This window comes from Boleophthalmus pectinirostris, unplaced genomic scaffold (assembly GCF_026225935.1).
Source record: "Boleophthalmus pectinirostris isolate CB_2022bp ecotype Guang Dong unplaced genomic scaffold, ASM2622593v1 HiC_scaffold_19, whole genome shotgun sequence".
In the NCBI taxonomy this organism is placed as follows: Eukaryota; Metazoa; Chordata; class Actinopteri; order Gobiiformes; family Gobiidae; genus Boleophthalmus; species Boleophthalmus pectinirostris.
In genome coordinates, this window is record NW_026571140.1 from 34,083,314 (window position 1) to 34,098,591 (window position 15,278).

The 15,278-nt window shown below is 40.2% G+C and overlaps 1 protein-coding gene across 1 annotated transcript in view; it reads right to left on the bottom strand.

Moving 5' to 3' along the window:
- adamtsl3 (ADAMTS-like 3) overlaps positions 1-15,278 on the bottom strand; it is a 503,662-nt gene that overhangs the window by 36,008 nt on the left and 452,376 nt on the right. Inside the window, exons 18-20 of the mRNA XM_055154339.1 lie at positions 12,105-12,315; positions 5,901-6,074; positions 4,161-4,314 (exon numbers count right to left, since the gene is read on the bottom strand). Coding sequence (XP_055010314.1) covers positions 4,161-4,314; positions 5,901-6,074; positions 12,105-12,315 — 539 coding nt within the window. The remainder of the gene's footprint in view (positions 1-4,160; positions 4,315-5,900; positions 6,075-12,104; positions 12,316-15,278) is intronic.

The following is a 15,278-nucleotide window of genomic DNA, read 5'->3' on the forward strand; positions in this document are numbered from 1 at the left end:
TTGCTGACAGAAAACAGACTCTATTTATTAGCAGGAGCCACTGATACCTGACGTAAACTCCCTCAGGGTTCAGTCAGAGGGTTGAGTTCTTTGAGATTCGGATGTAGTCCTAGTGAGTTATATGTAGCCTGACCCAAATGTGGTTCCGTATCGTTTAATGTGATGATACACTATCGACTTCGTGGGCTGCTCTATCGATATATCTCCAAGAGTATTTTTTGGTATGAAAGACCAAAAATGTGGCTGTTTGCTACAGGTGTTCCAATCAGTAGGAGCAAAGAGGGTGCTCTTGGAAAAAAGGATCAAGACTCAAGACACAACGGATTCCAGGCACTCCAAAACAGTAGAAAAAGTAAACACATCGCACGGCTTAAGCCCTGATGAAGACCAGTTGAGGTCGAAACATGTTGGCTTTGGCCATTCAAATAAAGGCCTTTTAATTATATTTTTCCTCGTGCGATGTGTTTACTTTTTCTACTGTTTTGGAGTGCCTGGAATCCGTTGTGTCTTGAGTATTTTTTGGTATATTTTGTTAAATTATTTAGTTACAGCGTTACAGTTTTGTTGTTTGTTTAGTGGAAGGAAACTCACATTTGACATTTTCACAGTTTTGATGATTAAAATGTTTGTGTTTCATATTCACTTTGCACAAGAAGTGGTTTAATAAAGACATGATTTAGCCATGATTTTTTATTGAACTGTATCAAATCGATTTGAAATATATCGTATTGAAATGAAAGTGCAATGTATCGAGATAATTATTGTATCTTGGCCTACGTATCGAGATATGTATCGTATCGACAACTTCTTATTAATACCCAGCCCCGTTCCACATACTGTATACGGGATTCATAAGCGAACATAAAATAAACATTAAACTTTCTCGGGACATCCATATATTCCCCAAAAGTTGCAATGGAACACATTTACAACGAATGTCGGAAGAACTGACTCCAATTTATCGAATACCGACGTTCCGTAGAAAACAGCATAAGATTCCTGGTTGAATTTGGAGCCGAGTTCCATATTACAAATAAGAATTTATTTACCGGCAAAACAGCGAAATAGATCATGTACAGTGGGTTAATATGAACACTTTAAGACCAAAATTACGAGGCTCATTGCAGCAGATAGAGAGACGGGTGACAGTTTTTCAGTGTAAAGTCAATTGGAGCCAGAGTCGATGGAACCAAAGTGCCCCCTATGCTCACTTCCTAGTTGGAATGCGGCAGATATGGTTTTGCTCTTATTTTATTTTACTGGTTTCATTAATTTAAGACTAGTATGATTAAATCTGAGAATATTATTATTGTTGTTATTAGTATGTATTTGTGCAGCACTTTGGAAACTGGTTGTTTAGAAAATGTGCGATATAAATAAAGTGGATTGGATGGGATAGTGGGTTAACTACGTTCATTATATATTTAGAGTCTACGGTCCTGGTTTATGACCATTTAGTTCTTGACCCTCCTTCAAATCTAATTCTGGTTTAGCTCTGGTTTAGTAACCCTGGACCACTCTTAGCTTAGTCCTGCTCTGCAATTTCTCTGGTCGGGCCAAGATTTTAAAACTTATATCAGGTTATTCCTCTTGTTGTCAGATTTATTATCTACTTAATTCTAGTCTAGAGGTAGTTTATTTTAAGATAACATGTCAAGTAAAATTATCTTGCGGCATGGACAGATAATTTCACTACTTTTAAGTCATTTTCTGATGGATTTAAGAGTTTATATCTTAAATTTTGGCCAAGCTTTTTTGCAGTGTGGTTTTGACCTTTTAGACCTGACTGTTTTAAACTTTTATTAGTTCTGGTTTAGTTGTTTTTTTGTTTACACTGCTTGGTTTCAGTAGATTTGACTTGATTTAGTTTCTTATTTAAAGTGCAAAGATTTGTTATGTTTCTTATTTTTTGAGTAACAAGTTGTATTTTCAGGTTTTAACTACAAAAAGATAGATAGATAATTTTGTAAAATGTGAAATTGACTCAAATCACAGTAATGTTGTCTTAATTCAAGTCATTTTAACTTCGCAAATTTGAGTTTTTACACGTTTAAAACACTACTGATCCTGTCGTGGTCCCGGTTTAGTCATCTATTTCCATTTCTAGGTGAGAAAACTTTGAAAACTGCTGCAATAGAGGAAGCAATCGCACGAGATTAACCCGAGAAACAGCATTTAAAGTTGTATATCCGCGAGGCCTCCCTTTGTCCTAAATCTCCCATCTTATCCCTGTCCCATTAACTTTCACCGCACAGAGTCACTGAGCTCCACAACCTCGGCTGCCATTGTGATGCAAGAAGACGCTTCGCCGAGGAAAGAAAAATAGAAGCTCCAATCTGCCCAGTGTTAGCAATACAACAGAAGCCTTCTACCTGGGAAAAGTAAAGCATTTGTCAGAAACGTACAGCAAATGTTCCATTAAACTAAGCCCCCTTTTGTAGTCCTTGAGTTTTGCGTCTGCGTGCATGGCTGGTTGTTGAGATAAATGCCTGCAAAGCCCCAAAAGCACTGTTACTATTACGCCTTTTGTGTTTCCGTAAGCTTTTGTAATGAATCACTCGTAGCTCGGTGGGATTGTGGATACACTGTGGTTACAAAGGGGAATACAAGTGGAAAGGGACTTAAAACAGGCAGATTAGTCAGCAAGAAGTGTTGTGCAAAGCCGAAATGTACTTTGCTTGCAGTAAAAGTGGCAAAATAAAACGTAAAGCGATGTTTCCCGTCTTTAAACGACAATTTGTTTCTAAAGACTTCACTGAGTTCCTGTTTTAACTGCATTGGATGTATGGCTCTGCTTAAACCTGCACTGTCTAACTTTTATGGTTTCTCTCTGTGGAGGTAATGTCTGGAATGTTCCACAGTATGGCATTACATTTATTTTATTATATGGAGAAAGCAGGTGATGTAAAAGGGCCAAGTGAGATGTCAAATCTGTGGAGAGGCGAGATCCCTCACACGCATATGTTTAATGCCATACTGGGACATTCAAGAGCAAGTAACAACATCTCCATGGAGACAAGCAGATGGCAGAAACAACTAACAACTAAACAAGGACTAATCCCAGGACTGAACAAGGACTAAAACAGGACTAAAACAGGACTAAACCAGAACTGAATCAGGAATGAGGGTTGGGATGGGCCTGAAGGTGTGCCCGTGTAGACCGTCAGGTGACTACAGGTGAAAGGACCGCAGAGGTGCAGTCGTCGCCCGATCACGCTTTGCGGACACCCTGCTCCACAGGTTCTCCCCCTCTTGCTCAAGTCCAAGATTAGTCCTGGTTTAGTCCTAGTTTAGTCCTGGTGTCCTACTGATGTTCTGTGATGTTAAAAGTTGCCTCAATTAGTCCTGCAGGAAATTATTTCATGTTGCAAAAATCATTTGCACTTAAAAAAATAAAATAAAATAAAATACAATGTTAAAAAAAAAAATATTATCAGTTATTTAAATAGAAACGCAAAAGATGTATTTACTTCAAAGGCTTGTGTGTGTGTGGGAGGGCAGGCGGATGAGAGTATGGGCGGGGGGGGGGGGGGGGACTTACTTACTCTAAGGAGAGGCTCACATTTACCTCATTTGAAATCCCCTGCTCTACCAGAAAAGTTACACAGTGCACCTTTCAACTGAATCCATTATTATTATTACAAATAACAGCATAGACTGAATGTAAATGTATTTAATTTATGAATCCCCATTGTTATTGGGTTGTTTGGCAAATACCAATGTACCAATTTATAATGTGTGAACTTTACAATTCTTGAAATATTGTTTGTTGCATTGTTGTTGTTAATAGGTTTTATTTAAAAGTACATATTTTAACATAAGGTACTCCTCCTGACAAAATGTAAGCCTTTTGGGACTGACAAACTGTCTTGTGTTCCCTTATTCTTATTGTGCCATTGTCTTTTAGGTCATAATCTTCATTCATTCTTCGAGTTATGTATTTTTCAAAACATTCAAAATGTATTTGTCCAAAATCAGGACCAGTATAAAACAGATAGCAGTATAATCTTATGACCCTCATAAATAGCTGACTGATGTATTTGTAATTAAATCCATAATTTGATATAACAGTAGTTGTAACAGTTTGTTGCTATATATATATTTTTAATAAATATTACGTATGTATCAAGTGAATCTTTTGTGAGTGGGTGCGTTCTTACTGGGGCAGGCCATCATGCGGCAGGTGCGTATGAGCGGCGGGGAGGACAGACCGGAGCACCTGTCCCAGGGCAGGGTGAGGAGCTGGGCAGAGGCGGTGAGCTGCTGACACTGAGGCTCTCTGCGCTGGACCCCCAAACCACACGACACCGAGCACTGAACATAAACAACAAAATAAACAAATAGGGTTTTAATCTCAAAGGGCTTTTTTCCTGATTAAATAATAAAAGCACAACAGCAATACTCATTTATTCATGATGCTTCCTGTTATATGCAACATTTTGAGGACTTTTCCCCCTTTAAAACTGTATAATATTATTATTTAAACTACTCATATGGTGATCAAATTTGTGATCATTATGAAAACCATGGAATAAAGATTGATAAATGGGATAAATCAACATTACAGTCAAATACTTTTTAACCATCCATCCATTTTCTTCCGCTTATCTGGGGATGGGTTGCGGGGGCAGCAGTCTAAGCGGGGACTCCCAGACTTCCTTCACCCCGGACACTTCCTCCAGGGCCACAAGGCGGACCCCGAGGCATTCCCAGGCCAGCCGAGAGACATAGTCCCTCCGGTGTGTCCTGGTTCTACTCCGGGGCCTCCTCCCAGTGGGACAGGCCCAGAACACCTCTCCAGGGAGGCGTCCACGAGGGATCTGAAACAGATGCCTGAGCCACCTCAGCTGGCTCCTCTCGACATGGAGGAGCAACGGCTCTACTCTGAGCTCCTCTCGTGTGACTGAGCTCCTCACCCTTACTCTAAGGGAGCGCCCAGCCACCCTGCGGAGGAAACTCATTTCGACCGCTTGTATCTTGTCCTTTCAGTCATTATCCAGAACTCATGACCGTAGGTGAGGGTAGGAACGTAGATTGATCAGTAAATCAAGATCCCTCTTCACCACAACGGTTCAATACAGCGAGTACATCACTGCAGACGCTGCACCGATCCGCCTGTCAATCTCACGTTCCATCCTCCCCTCACTCGTGAACAAGACCCCTGAGATACTTGAACTCCTCCACTTGAGGCAGCAACTCTCCACCCACCCGGAGAGAGCAAGCCTTCTTTTTCTGGTTGAGAACCATGACCTCGGATTTAGAGGAGCTGATCCTCATTCCAGCTGCTTCACACTCGGCTACAAACCGCCCCAGTGCACATTGCAGGTCCTGGTTTGATGAAGCCAACAGGACCACATCATCTGCAAACAGCAGAGATGAAATCCTGTGGTCCCCAAACTGAACCCCTCCTGCCCTTGAGGTGCACTGAAGTGGATGGCAAATACTTTTTACTTTTTTATTATTTACATAATTGTACTTATTTTGCTGTGACTCATATTGACCAAGTTTCACAATTTTAAACTTTTATTTCATTTTTTCATATTCTACCACTATCCAAATACAAAAATGTCAAAACTCCATTTTGACACTAAAGAAAAAGCTTTATAGACTACGGAATATGGATAGAAGATACGCACACGTACTAGTCTTAACCACTTATCCAAAGGGATTTATTCTGGACTCAGTCAATTATATAATGATTATGCATGTTTTTTGTTTGTTTAAATTATTTTCTGTACAAATTGTGCTCTACAGTTAATCTTGGCTTGCATTTTTGACAATATATTTTCATAATCAAGTTTTATTATCTGCGTATCAACCTTAGTTCAACCTTTCTTTGCCAATATTTTGAACAAGATGACCAAATAGAAAAAGAAAAATATAATCCCCCTGTGCCTCACCTTGCTCCAGTCCCCTCCGCTGATGTGGGGTGCACAGTCTGTGTCGGCGCAGGAGCGGGTGCTGGTGGGTGCCTCTGCTCCACACTCCCTCACCGTCCTGTAGGCCCCAGTGGACAGCAGCTGTTTACAGAAGACCTTTCGAAACTGCACTCCTCCTCCACACGACTGGGAGCACTGGGAAAAAGACAACGAAAACAAACCACAGCATGCGCTTTAAAGATTTATTAGTCTACGCGATTAGATATGCATGATTGTTTTGTGTCAGAAAGCACTGAATAATTATAGACCAAATTAGCTAAATAGTGATAGTGAAGTAAATCTGATTTGGCTCGGCAGAAAGCAGTGCCTTCAATAAAAAGCACACATTGTACGAGTTTCAGAATAAAATAAAAAATGTGGACCACTTACCATAGCAATTAACTATTTTCATAACATAATATAATTTAAAATAGTGAAAAGTCCTCAATATGTCGCCTATTAAAGGTCCTTTATTACGCAAAATTGATTCTTGTGAACTATAAGCCATGCCATGTTGTTACCTCCTCAAAAACACACCTGAAGTCGTGTTGTTTCATTCACACATGTTTGAGTAACTCTTATTATGAGTCTGTCTACATCTCCAAAGCTCTAAATGCTCTGTTGCACCTTTGAATGTCATGAAGCAGTAGTTTTCAAGTAAACAGCTTTTACCTTTTACCTTCTGTAGAGATTGACATTTCGAGGGTGGCAATAATCCAAATGATTCTAGTGAAGGTGTATGGAGTTTAAAAACACAGTGGAGCACTTCCTGAATCACCACAAGACATAAAAAAGTTTTCATTTGCATAAATACTCCATCGAGCGCCGTCATAACTACACCAAACCTCTGGGCGGCACCTGGATTAGATTCAAACCTGTAGCATTTATTTCATCATAGTTGCAAGTATTACTCAAAAATACCTTGAAAAATGTGCATTACTGAGTGGGCTCGCCTCTCCACAGATCTGTGAAAGCCTTCATTCGTCTCTGGTCATAGATGTGAAACATGAAAAGCGTTTGCACCAGAAGAAATGCGACTGCTGCTCTGATGCTTCCATGATCATCACCAGAGCAAAAGGGAAACATTGGTCAGCTCCTAAAACTGTTTATCTCACTTTACACGCAAACACCAATCCGTAGTTTTCCAGAATCTCCACTCTAGTTGGAATATTTGGAAAGCTTCGTTTTCAGAGGCGAATTCTCTGTTTGCGTGTAAAAGACGGGTGCAAACGAAGGGAAATGTCTCAGTTTTTAAAAATACCTGTGTACGTGTGAACGGAGTCTAAATAAGCAGGGTTTTTGTGTTAAACGTGTGAGTGAAGAGGAGTGAAATATATGAGCTCTTAAATAGGAAGCTGAAACTTTTGAATCACGGGAAGAAGTTACACATGGTTGGGTTTGTGAACTTTAGTACTGCAAATGTGATCCTCAATTAAACTGTCAAAATCAGGTACATTTTAAACGCCCAGAAGCATTAACATCTGAGAGAAGACCAAAACGTGAACAGCTAAAGGGCCCATGTTACCCTCTTTTCTGATCTATAATAATGTTATAATGTGGAACAAACCCTGCGTATTTAGAATGAGCTCTTCTCTCAGACAGAAAACACTTTGTTCCACAGTGCGATATCATGTGGTAATGCAGAAAGTGTTCCACTGTGTTTGTAAACTCCATTTACCTTCACTAGAATCATTTGGATGATTTCAGCCCTGGAATTACCAACCTCTACTTCAAGGGCGTAGGTTTGGTCTCAGCTTTGGTGGAGACATTGTCAACTATCCCCTCCATATGTTTTATTGATTCTTTCTAAAAACACACAGAGTCTGGGCAGGTCCAAAATAACAGAGAGGTGGTTTCATTTTTCAGTTCGCAAAATGTACAGTTTGTGTCCATTGTCCTTCTAAGATGATTCTTTAGCGGATAACAGCGATGTAGAAGTTTGTAGCAGATTTCCCTTTGCTTGTTGGAGAAACTTGTGAGGTAATGTCCAAACATTTTTCCATGGAATATTGTCAGTAGAGTCGGGCTGCTAACGGCGCTTGAGTAGGGCTCCGTTTGGGAGGTGCACTTGTGGTGACAGTCGCTCTTTTTCCGCGGCGACTCATTATAAGGCAAGTTTAACTGAAGATGAAGCCAAGTAAGTTCCTTTTGAAAAGTTTTTCAAAGTTTGGTGCGCAGCGTCTTCACTCACGCCTGCTCAAGCCGACATCTTCAGGTGCGGCCCTGTCCTGCCGCTTCCCCAGTTTAGGCTTCTGGCTCCACTAATGACATCACTCTGTTGCAGCCAATGAAATAGCGGCAGGAGTACCGTATTTTCCGAGCTCTCTAGCCTCCAACCCCATCAAAAAACGATCACGCGCTCCACAATCCAGAGCGCCCTATACACGAATCCACTCGGGTCCCAGCACGACTTCAGTAAACTACACAGTTGCACCACCCACAGGGCACGCAAACACACACGGAGCAGACAGCGACCACGTGGCGAAAAACACCCACGGACGAGGAACAGAACGGAGGAACGAACCGAAAAAGCGAGCGCAATGTGCCACTTCTAGACACAACTGAACAACTGAGTCACTGCGAACACGCCGACAATCCAGCGGCCCCAGACAGCACCCTCCCTACGCGCCACAACTGAACAAAGCCCAGAGTCACCGTGAACGCGCCAAACAAAGTCCCACTGACCCATCCGACTGTTGTGTTTCGTTTAAAGTCCGGTGCGGTTTATTTATGAAAAAAGTTTGAAAATAGACCATTTAATGACAGTGCGTCTTATAATCCAGAGCGCCTAATCGCCCGGAAAACACGGTAACCCTGTCGTCATATCACTGAGTACATCTAAGAACATCTAATAAACAAAATATGAACTAAAACGTGTTAAATGAATACTGTTGAGTTTGGAAAAATATTGGAATAAACGTATATTTTTGTTTTTATTTTTTCACATAAAATAGCAAATATTGGTCGGGACTATTTTGTCTTTCCCAAATATTGGTTGTGACATGTCCCCACCCTCCCTATGCAAACCTACATCCTTGATCTACTGAAGAAAAGGTAAAATGAGCTGTTAACTTGAAAACTACCCATACATGACACAAGGTGGAAGAGAGCATTTTGAGTTTTGGAGATGTAAACAGACGAATAATTATGCAGGATGACTCAAACATGTGAATGAAACAAAACAAAACACAGCACATTGCTCCAGGTACGGTTTTGATGAGGTAATTATAACTTGGCTTAAAGCTCACAAGAGTCATTTTTGTGTAATATAGAATCAATAAAAGGTCAACACTGACAGCAAAGCCTTATTAAAACACCCGGAGACACAATGTTCTCTACCAGAGGCTAAATATAGTGCAGCTTTCCACTATGTCAACGCTTCAGATTCAGGGGGACTTTATTTACACCCGTAGGAAGATTTGTTTTACAGCAATTTGTGTAAACTGTGGTCACATAGCAGTTTCCTTTAGACTGTGATTAATCTTCCCTTAATAGTACAAGACAAACATGTTTAAAAAGACTTTTATTTGGTAGCAAACTCAAAGCTAAAGGTGCATTATGTAACTTTTGGATGGTCAACCACAGCCGGTTTCCATGATGTTGAATGTTCCACAGTTTAGTTTAGTTTTTTGTTTTGTTTGTTTTAACAATAAAACACCTGCAATTGAAGAAATAAATTAATACATAAATTCAAAGTCCGTGTATCATTCGTTCATTCGTTTTTCAAAATAAAACCAAAAATAAGAAAATGACAAAACAACTATTTTCATCATTATCTGTCTCCAAAATCAAAATGAAAAAACAAATAACGATTTGTGTTTTCAGTTTTTCGATTTTGTGTTTAAATGAATAATGGAAAAAATGGATAATGGCTGTTTCCCGTTTCTTAAACTGCAATGACGGACTTTTGCGCCAGCACTAAAACTGGACTAAACCAGGACTAAACCATACCTCAAGGGCCCGTCCCGACATTCAGTCCTGGTTCAGTCCTGTTTTAGTCCTGGGTCAGACCTGTTTTAACTTCTTGGGTTCTTTTTAAAGACAATACAGTAAAGTGTGTTTACCTTGTTGACATGTTTCTGTCACTGTCCCTGGTGTCGGTGTTGATGTGTAGCAGCCAAAACATGTCAACAAGGTAAACACACTTTACTGTATTGTCTTTAAAAAGAAGAAGTTAAAGTACATAGAAGACAAAATAAATGCCTTTGGCTTAGTCCTGTTTTAGTCTTGGTTTAGTCCTGGTTTAGTCCTGTTTTAGTCTTGGTTTAGTTCTGGTTCAGTGATGTTTTAGTCCAGGTTTAGTCCTGTTTTGGACCTGTTTTAGTCCTGGTTTAGTCCTGGTTCAGTTCTGTTTTAGTCCGGGTTCAGTCCGTATCTGTCGCAGATGATATGATAAACTACTATTGTAGCCACAGCTGCCCTGGGACAGACTGACAGAAGCGCGGCTGCCATGTCAGTCGGCGCCATCAGTCCCTCTGACCACCACCATCACTCACACACACACACCACTTTCATAGTAGGGATCTGACGGGATCAGGGTTTACAAGCCGGTATGGCCACATAAAAGTCGGCCACGCAAAAGTCCAGCATCTCAGTTTATGTCACAGAAACGGGAAATGCCCATTATCCATTTTTTCCATTATTCATTTAAACACAAAATCGAAAACTGAAAAAAACAAACAAAAAACAAATCCTTACCTGTTTTTCATTTTGATTTTGGAGACAAATAAAGAACAAAATAGTTGTTTTTTTCGTTTTCTTATTTTTGATTTTATTTTGAAAAATCGAATGATACAGGGATTATGCAGTTCAATGTAAACAAGCAGGTAGCAAACCCCTCCACTAAAAAGTTACATGGTGCAGCTTTAAATAATGACATAATACATACAGCTCTATAGCTCCAATCTACTCCTCCTGATTTATTTTATTTTAATTGGTTTCAGGGTTTGATTTATAGGAAACATTTTGCGGACGTTTCACTATTCAAAAGATCTTATCTTATTGTGTTTGAACTGTTAATTGTCATGGCACCAGTACTAAATTTTTGTCAGTCTGAAACTGCTGAATAGCACATTTCATCAGTGGAATTCAAAAATGCTGCACAAAGAATCATTCATCAAAACGTTTGTAGCTCCACCAGTTATTTTTCAAAATAATGAAACAAACAAACAAACAAAAAATTTCAAACAACACAATCAACTTTCAACAATCACGTGTTTAGTGTTGAATAATGGCACAACTTTCTAAAGCTATTATGAAAAAAAAGAGAAAGAAATCAAATAAAATCACTGATGTGTTTTGTATTTTTGGAGTTTTTTCACAACTTTTTTCCATAAACTGCAGTTAAAACCATAATCTGGAACATTCTCAACACAGATAAACTTAATTCTGAAGTAAGTGGGTGGTTTATTCCGATTTTAAAGCCAAATGAATTTATTCCTCGATCATGTAAACGTTTATTCTTCTTAAAAATAATTCAGCGCATACTCGTTGGGTCACCCTCCTAACGTGATTCAGATGATCCGGCTCCACCACTTTCATCCACGTCTCTTTGGATTTGCGAGCGGGATGCGGGAGTGGGCTGAGGTGGAGCAGCTGTTAACTCAGTTTGTCTTCTTCCTCCCTTCTCCGACACTCTTCCCTTCTCCTCCTCAGCTGACAGACGTAAAGCACGATGAGAGATTTCTCCAGCTGCTGCTTTCATTATCATCGAAACGACTACGGAAAAAGTTTGTATCACGTTTGTGTCCGTGGCGTAACGACAAACCGAGATGACAAAAAAAAAAACGGTAGTAGCTGAAGTGTGTGTTTTCTTCCGGTTGAAGTAAATACGTTCGTGTCCTTGTCCAATCAGAACCTTTCGCGACCTCTAGACGTTGAGCGGAATTAAATAAAGACAATGTAACGTGTTTTCCATGTGAAACTAAATTCGCAATTATTATTTCCACGTAAACTCGAAAGACAATATTTTAATTCTGAACTACTGAATTCAGAACAATTCATTTGGAATTAAAAAAACGTAACGTAAATGTGGTCATTGTGTTCAAATAAACCTCAGATTAAACGTTAACTTGAGTAACAGAGCGTCAGTGTCAGTATTATTGTTTATCGCAGTATGTTTCTGTAGAAATGCTTCAAAATGTGTTAACGTGACAGGCCTACTGAGCGTGTATCTTGTCTTTGTACCTCCTGCCAGGGCCCAGTGTCCCAGGAGGGGGGGCAGTCGAGCTGGTTGCAGGGCTGGAGCACGGGGGGCTTCATGTCTCTACACTGGTCCTCAGAGACAGTCAGGACGTCCCGCAGGTCCACAGACATCAGCTTCATACAGAACACACTCCGAGTCTGTATGCCCACCCCGCAGGACGAGGAGCAGGCGGTCCACTCACTCACCTCCCATCTGCAAAAAGGACACAGGAGAGAGCGGGTTACACTGAGAGAGCTTCAAAGGACCCATATTCCACTATTTTCTGATCTATATAATGTTGTTTCATCTTCACAAACATAAGTGGAGTTTTGTTTTGTTTCATTCACACAAGTTTAACACACAAACCCTGCATATTTAGACTGAGATTACGTTTACACTGAAACGAATCACTGTATCACTGTATCAGAAACGATTTGCTTTCAGACACGTCGTTTCTGTGTCCGCAAGCATTCGCTATCCACACAGCTTTGGGCATATTTGTTTACGTTTTACAGAAACTAAACTTAAAACCTCATGGTTAATTTGCATAAACCAAGGGCTCAAAAAACAGCTCGCTTTTGTGCACTGATGAGGTTCAGCTTCTGTCGGACTAAAGGATACGTGTGACAAAGAGGGCCTTTGTCCCCATTTTTCACCTTAGTTCAGTTACATCTATCTATATCAACTAAACAGCTAAATAATAACTATCCCGGGTTTGTTTTATTTAGTCTTTGTTTAATTGATCACATTCACACAGTTACTTTAAATTCATTTTATTTGGTTATATCCCTTCATTTTTGTTTAAACTTACCACCTTTACCTGTGACTCCACATGGTCTGGGAACAAAAAGAGGGGGCGTGTCCTTTGGCAGCCATATTTATAGGCTCAGGGGGAGGTGTTGGCCCAGACCATGTGGAGGGAAGCCTCGGAAATGGTTCTTTGTTTTATCAAATGGGTTATTAGAATTTTGGTTTCAGTGTATCTAGTTAAGTTGGAGCACTGTTCAGTTTAAAAGGGGATTAGGCTTCAGAAAATAATTTAAGGCAGCACACCAGTAAGGAAAGGAAATTGCTACAGTTTTCCCCGTAAGTTGGTGTGAACCCAGGGGGAGGGACTTCCTCTCTGGGGGGTATATAAGTAGAGGCAGTTTAATCAGTAGGAGGTCACCATCAGTGCAGCCAGGTGCCTGTGGGTATTTTCTTTTGTTGCGTTATTTTCTGTTGCTTTTTTGTTTAGTTAAGCACACTTCTTTTTTTGTAAATATGTATATAAATTTTGCCCACGACTTGGAAGGATCCAATAAAGAATTTGGTTTGGTGAAGGACAACTTTGCACTGGACTCTCATTTTGACCACTTGGGCCAGCTTCCCCACAATACGGCTCAGTGGAATTTTTGTGTTCTTTCTGTAACAGAGGGGTGTTCTGCTAATGGTGAGTCTGTTCTGTGTTTCCCGTTTGTCTATGGTTTGTTTAAACTTTTCCGCAATAGCGTCAAGTGGCCGATGTCATGAAACCAGCAAATCCTGAAAGTGCATGTCACAGTGACGTGGTCCAATAAGAACGGCAACTAGAGCTCCTACGTCAGCGTGCCAGCGTTTTCAGGCGTCCACACAGTGTCAGATCAGATCAGTGCTCAGATGAATTCCGTGGGAGCTGACGACACCAGATCCGTCCATCCCTGGAACCGTTTTCCATCGGATAAGTGTGGACGAACACTGCATTCGCAACGAAAACAACTCGAATACATACTAGTGTGGATGGGATCTAAGTTACAGGCCAGATCCATCTCACTCACAGTAAGAACGCATGTACTTCAAGGTATTTTGAGCAATAAAAACAACGTTAATTGAATAAATGCAAGGTAGATAAGTTCAGTGGTGTACTGTGGAATATTCCGGATGAAGCAATAACAATAACAATAACATCATCACAGAGACAAGAAGGTGGAAATTTACTCAATGCAGCTTTAAAAACATCTCTCCCAAATAACATTACAAGGACAAGGTAGTGAGCATTAGCCAGAAGTTATTCCGTTATTCATTCTTGATAACTACTGCAACTCCTGAAAACACTGTTCCACCTTCTCATGTCATGTGGTAATACAGGAAGTGCTCCACTGTGTTTTTAAACTCAACACACCTTCACTAGAATCATTTGGATGATTTCAGGCCTGGAATTTTCAACTTCTACTAAACAAAAGGTAAAAAGTAGCTGTTAACTTAAAAACTACTGCCTCATGACATCAAAAGCATCACAAGACAGAATTTTCAGTCCTGCTCACGCCCGCACCTGCAAAGAATTGTAATTTTCATTCTCACTTCACCCGTTCCCGCCCGCAAATCCTAAAGGATGGGGACGTTCCCTTTCTTAAACTTCATCAAACACGGAGAAGTGGAAAGGAATTGTCTAAAATGTGCGTCAGATTAGACCACATCTGAAAATTTAGGTTGCTTAAAATGTTTTTATTAATGCCAAACAAAATAGGCATACATGAATCATTTGTATATTTTACTTTACCCTCATATTTAGTTTTGCGGGGCTGCAGTTTTCATCCCACCCGCCTCCCAAGCTTTCGAAATATGTCCTACGCCGCACTGTTTTGCGTTGGGTGTACATCACAAGGGGAACAGAGCATTTTGAGCTTTGGAGATGCCGAGAAACTAATACTAAAGGGTTACTCGAACATCTGTGATTCAAACTAAACACAACTCCAGGTATTTGATGAGGTAACAGGATTAAAACATGGCCTCACAAGAGATAATTTTGTGTAATCTGGGACTTTAATTTGCCAAGGGGGACTGCGCAGTATATCACTTTGTTTTTCAACCAGTTTGCCAGTTTGTGCAGGGCCAGGTGTGCGCTGGACAAAATCTGTTTTCAGTTAAGTTAATTCACATGCGCTTTTAATTGAATCGTTTAACACTGCAGAGTGTCCTGACCAACTTCGGAGCCAGATGAGAAAGCAAAACAATCGTTATTGCCAAACACAAACAAGCAGATACAGGGGAACTGACAATACACATTTTTATACAATCTGTTAAGTGTGTAATAAAATAAACTGTTTTGTTTTGGGTTTTTTTTACAGAAAAATAAAAGAAAAACACCCTTGTACCTTGTATCTCTACAAACATGTTCATAAATGTGTGGGATTCTTGTGTTAGTTTATTAGTTCAGA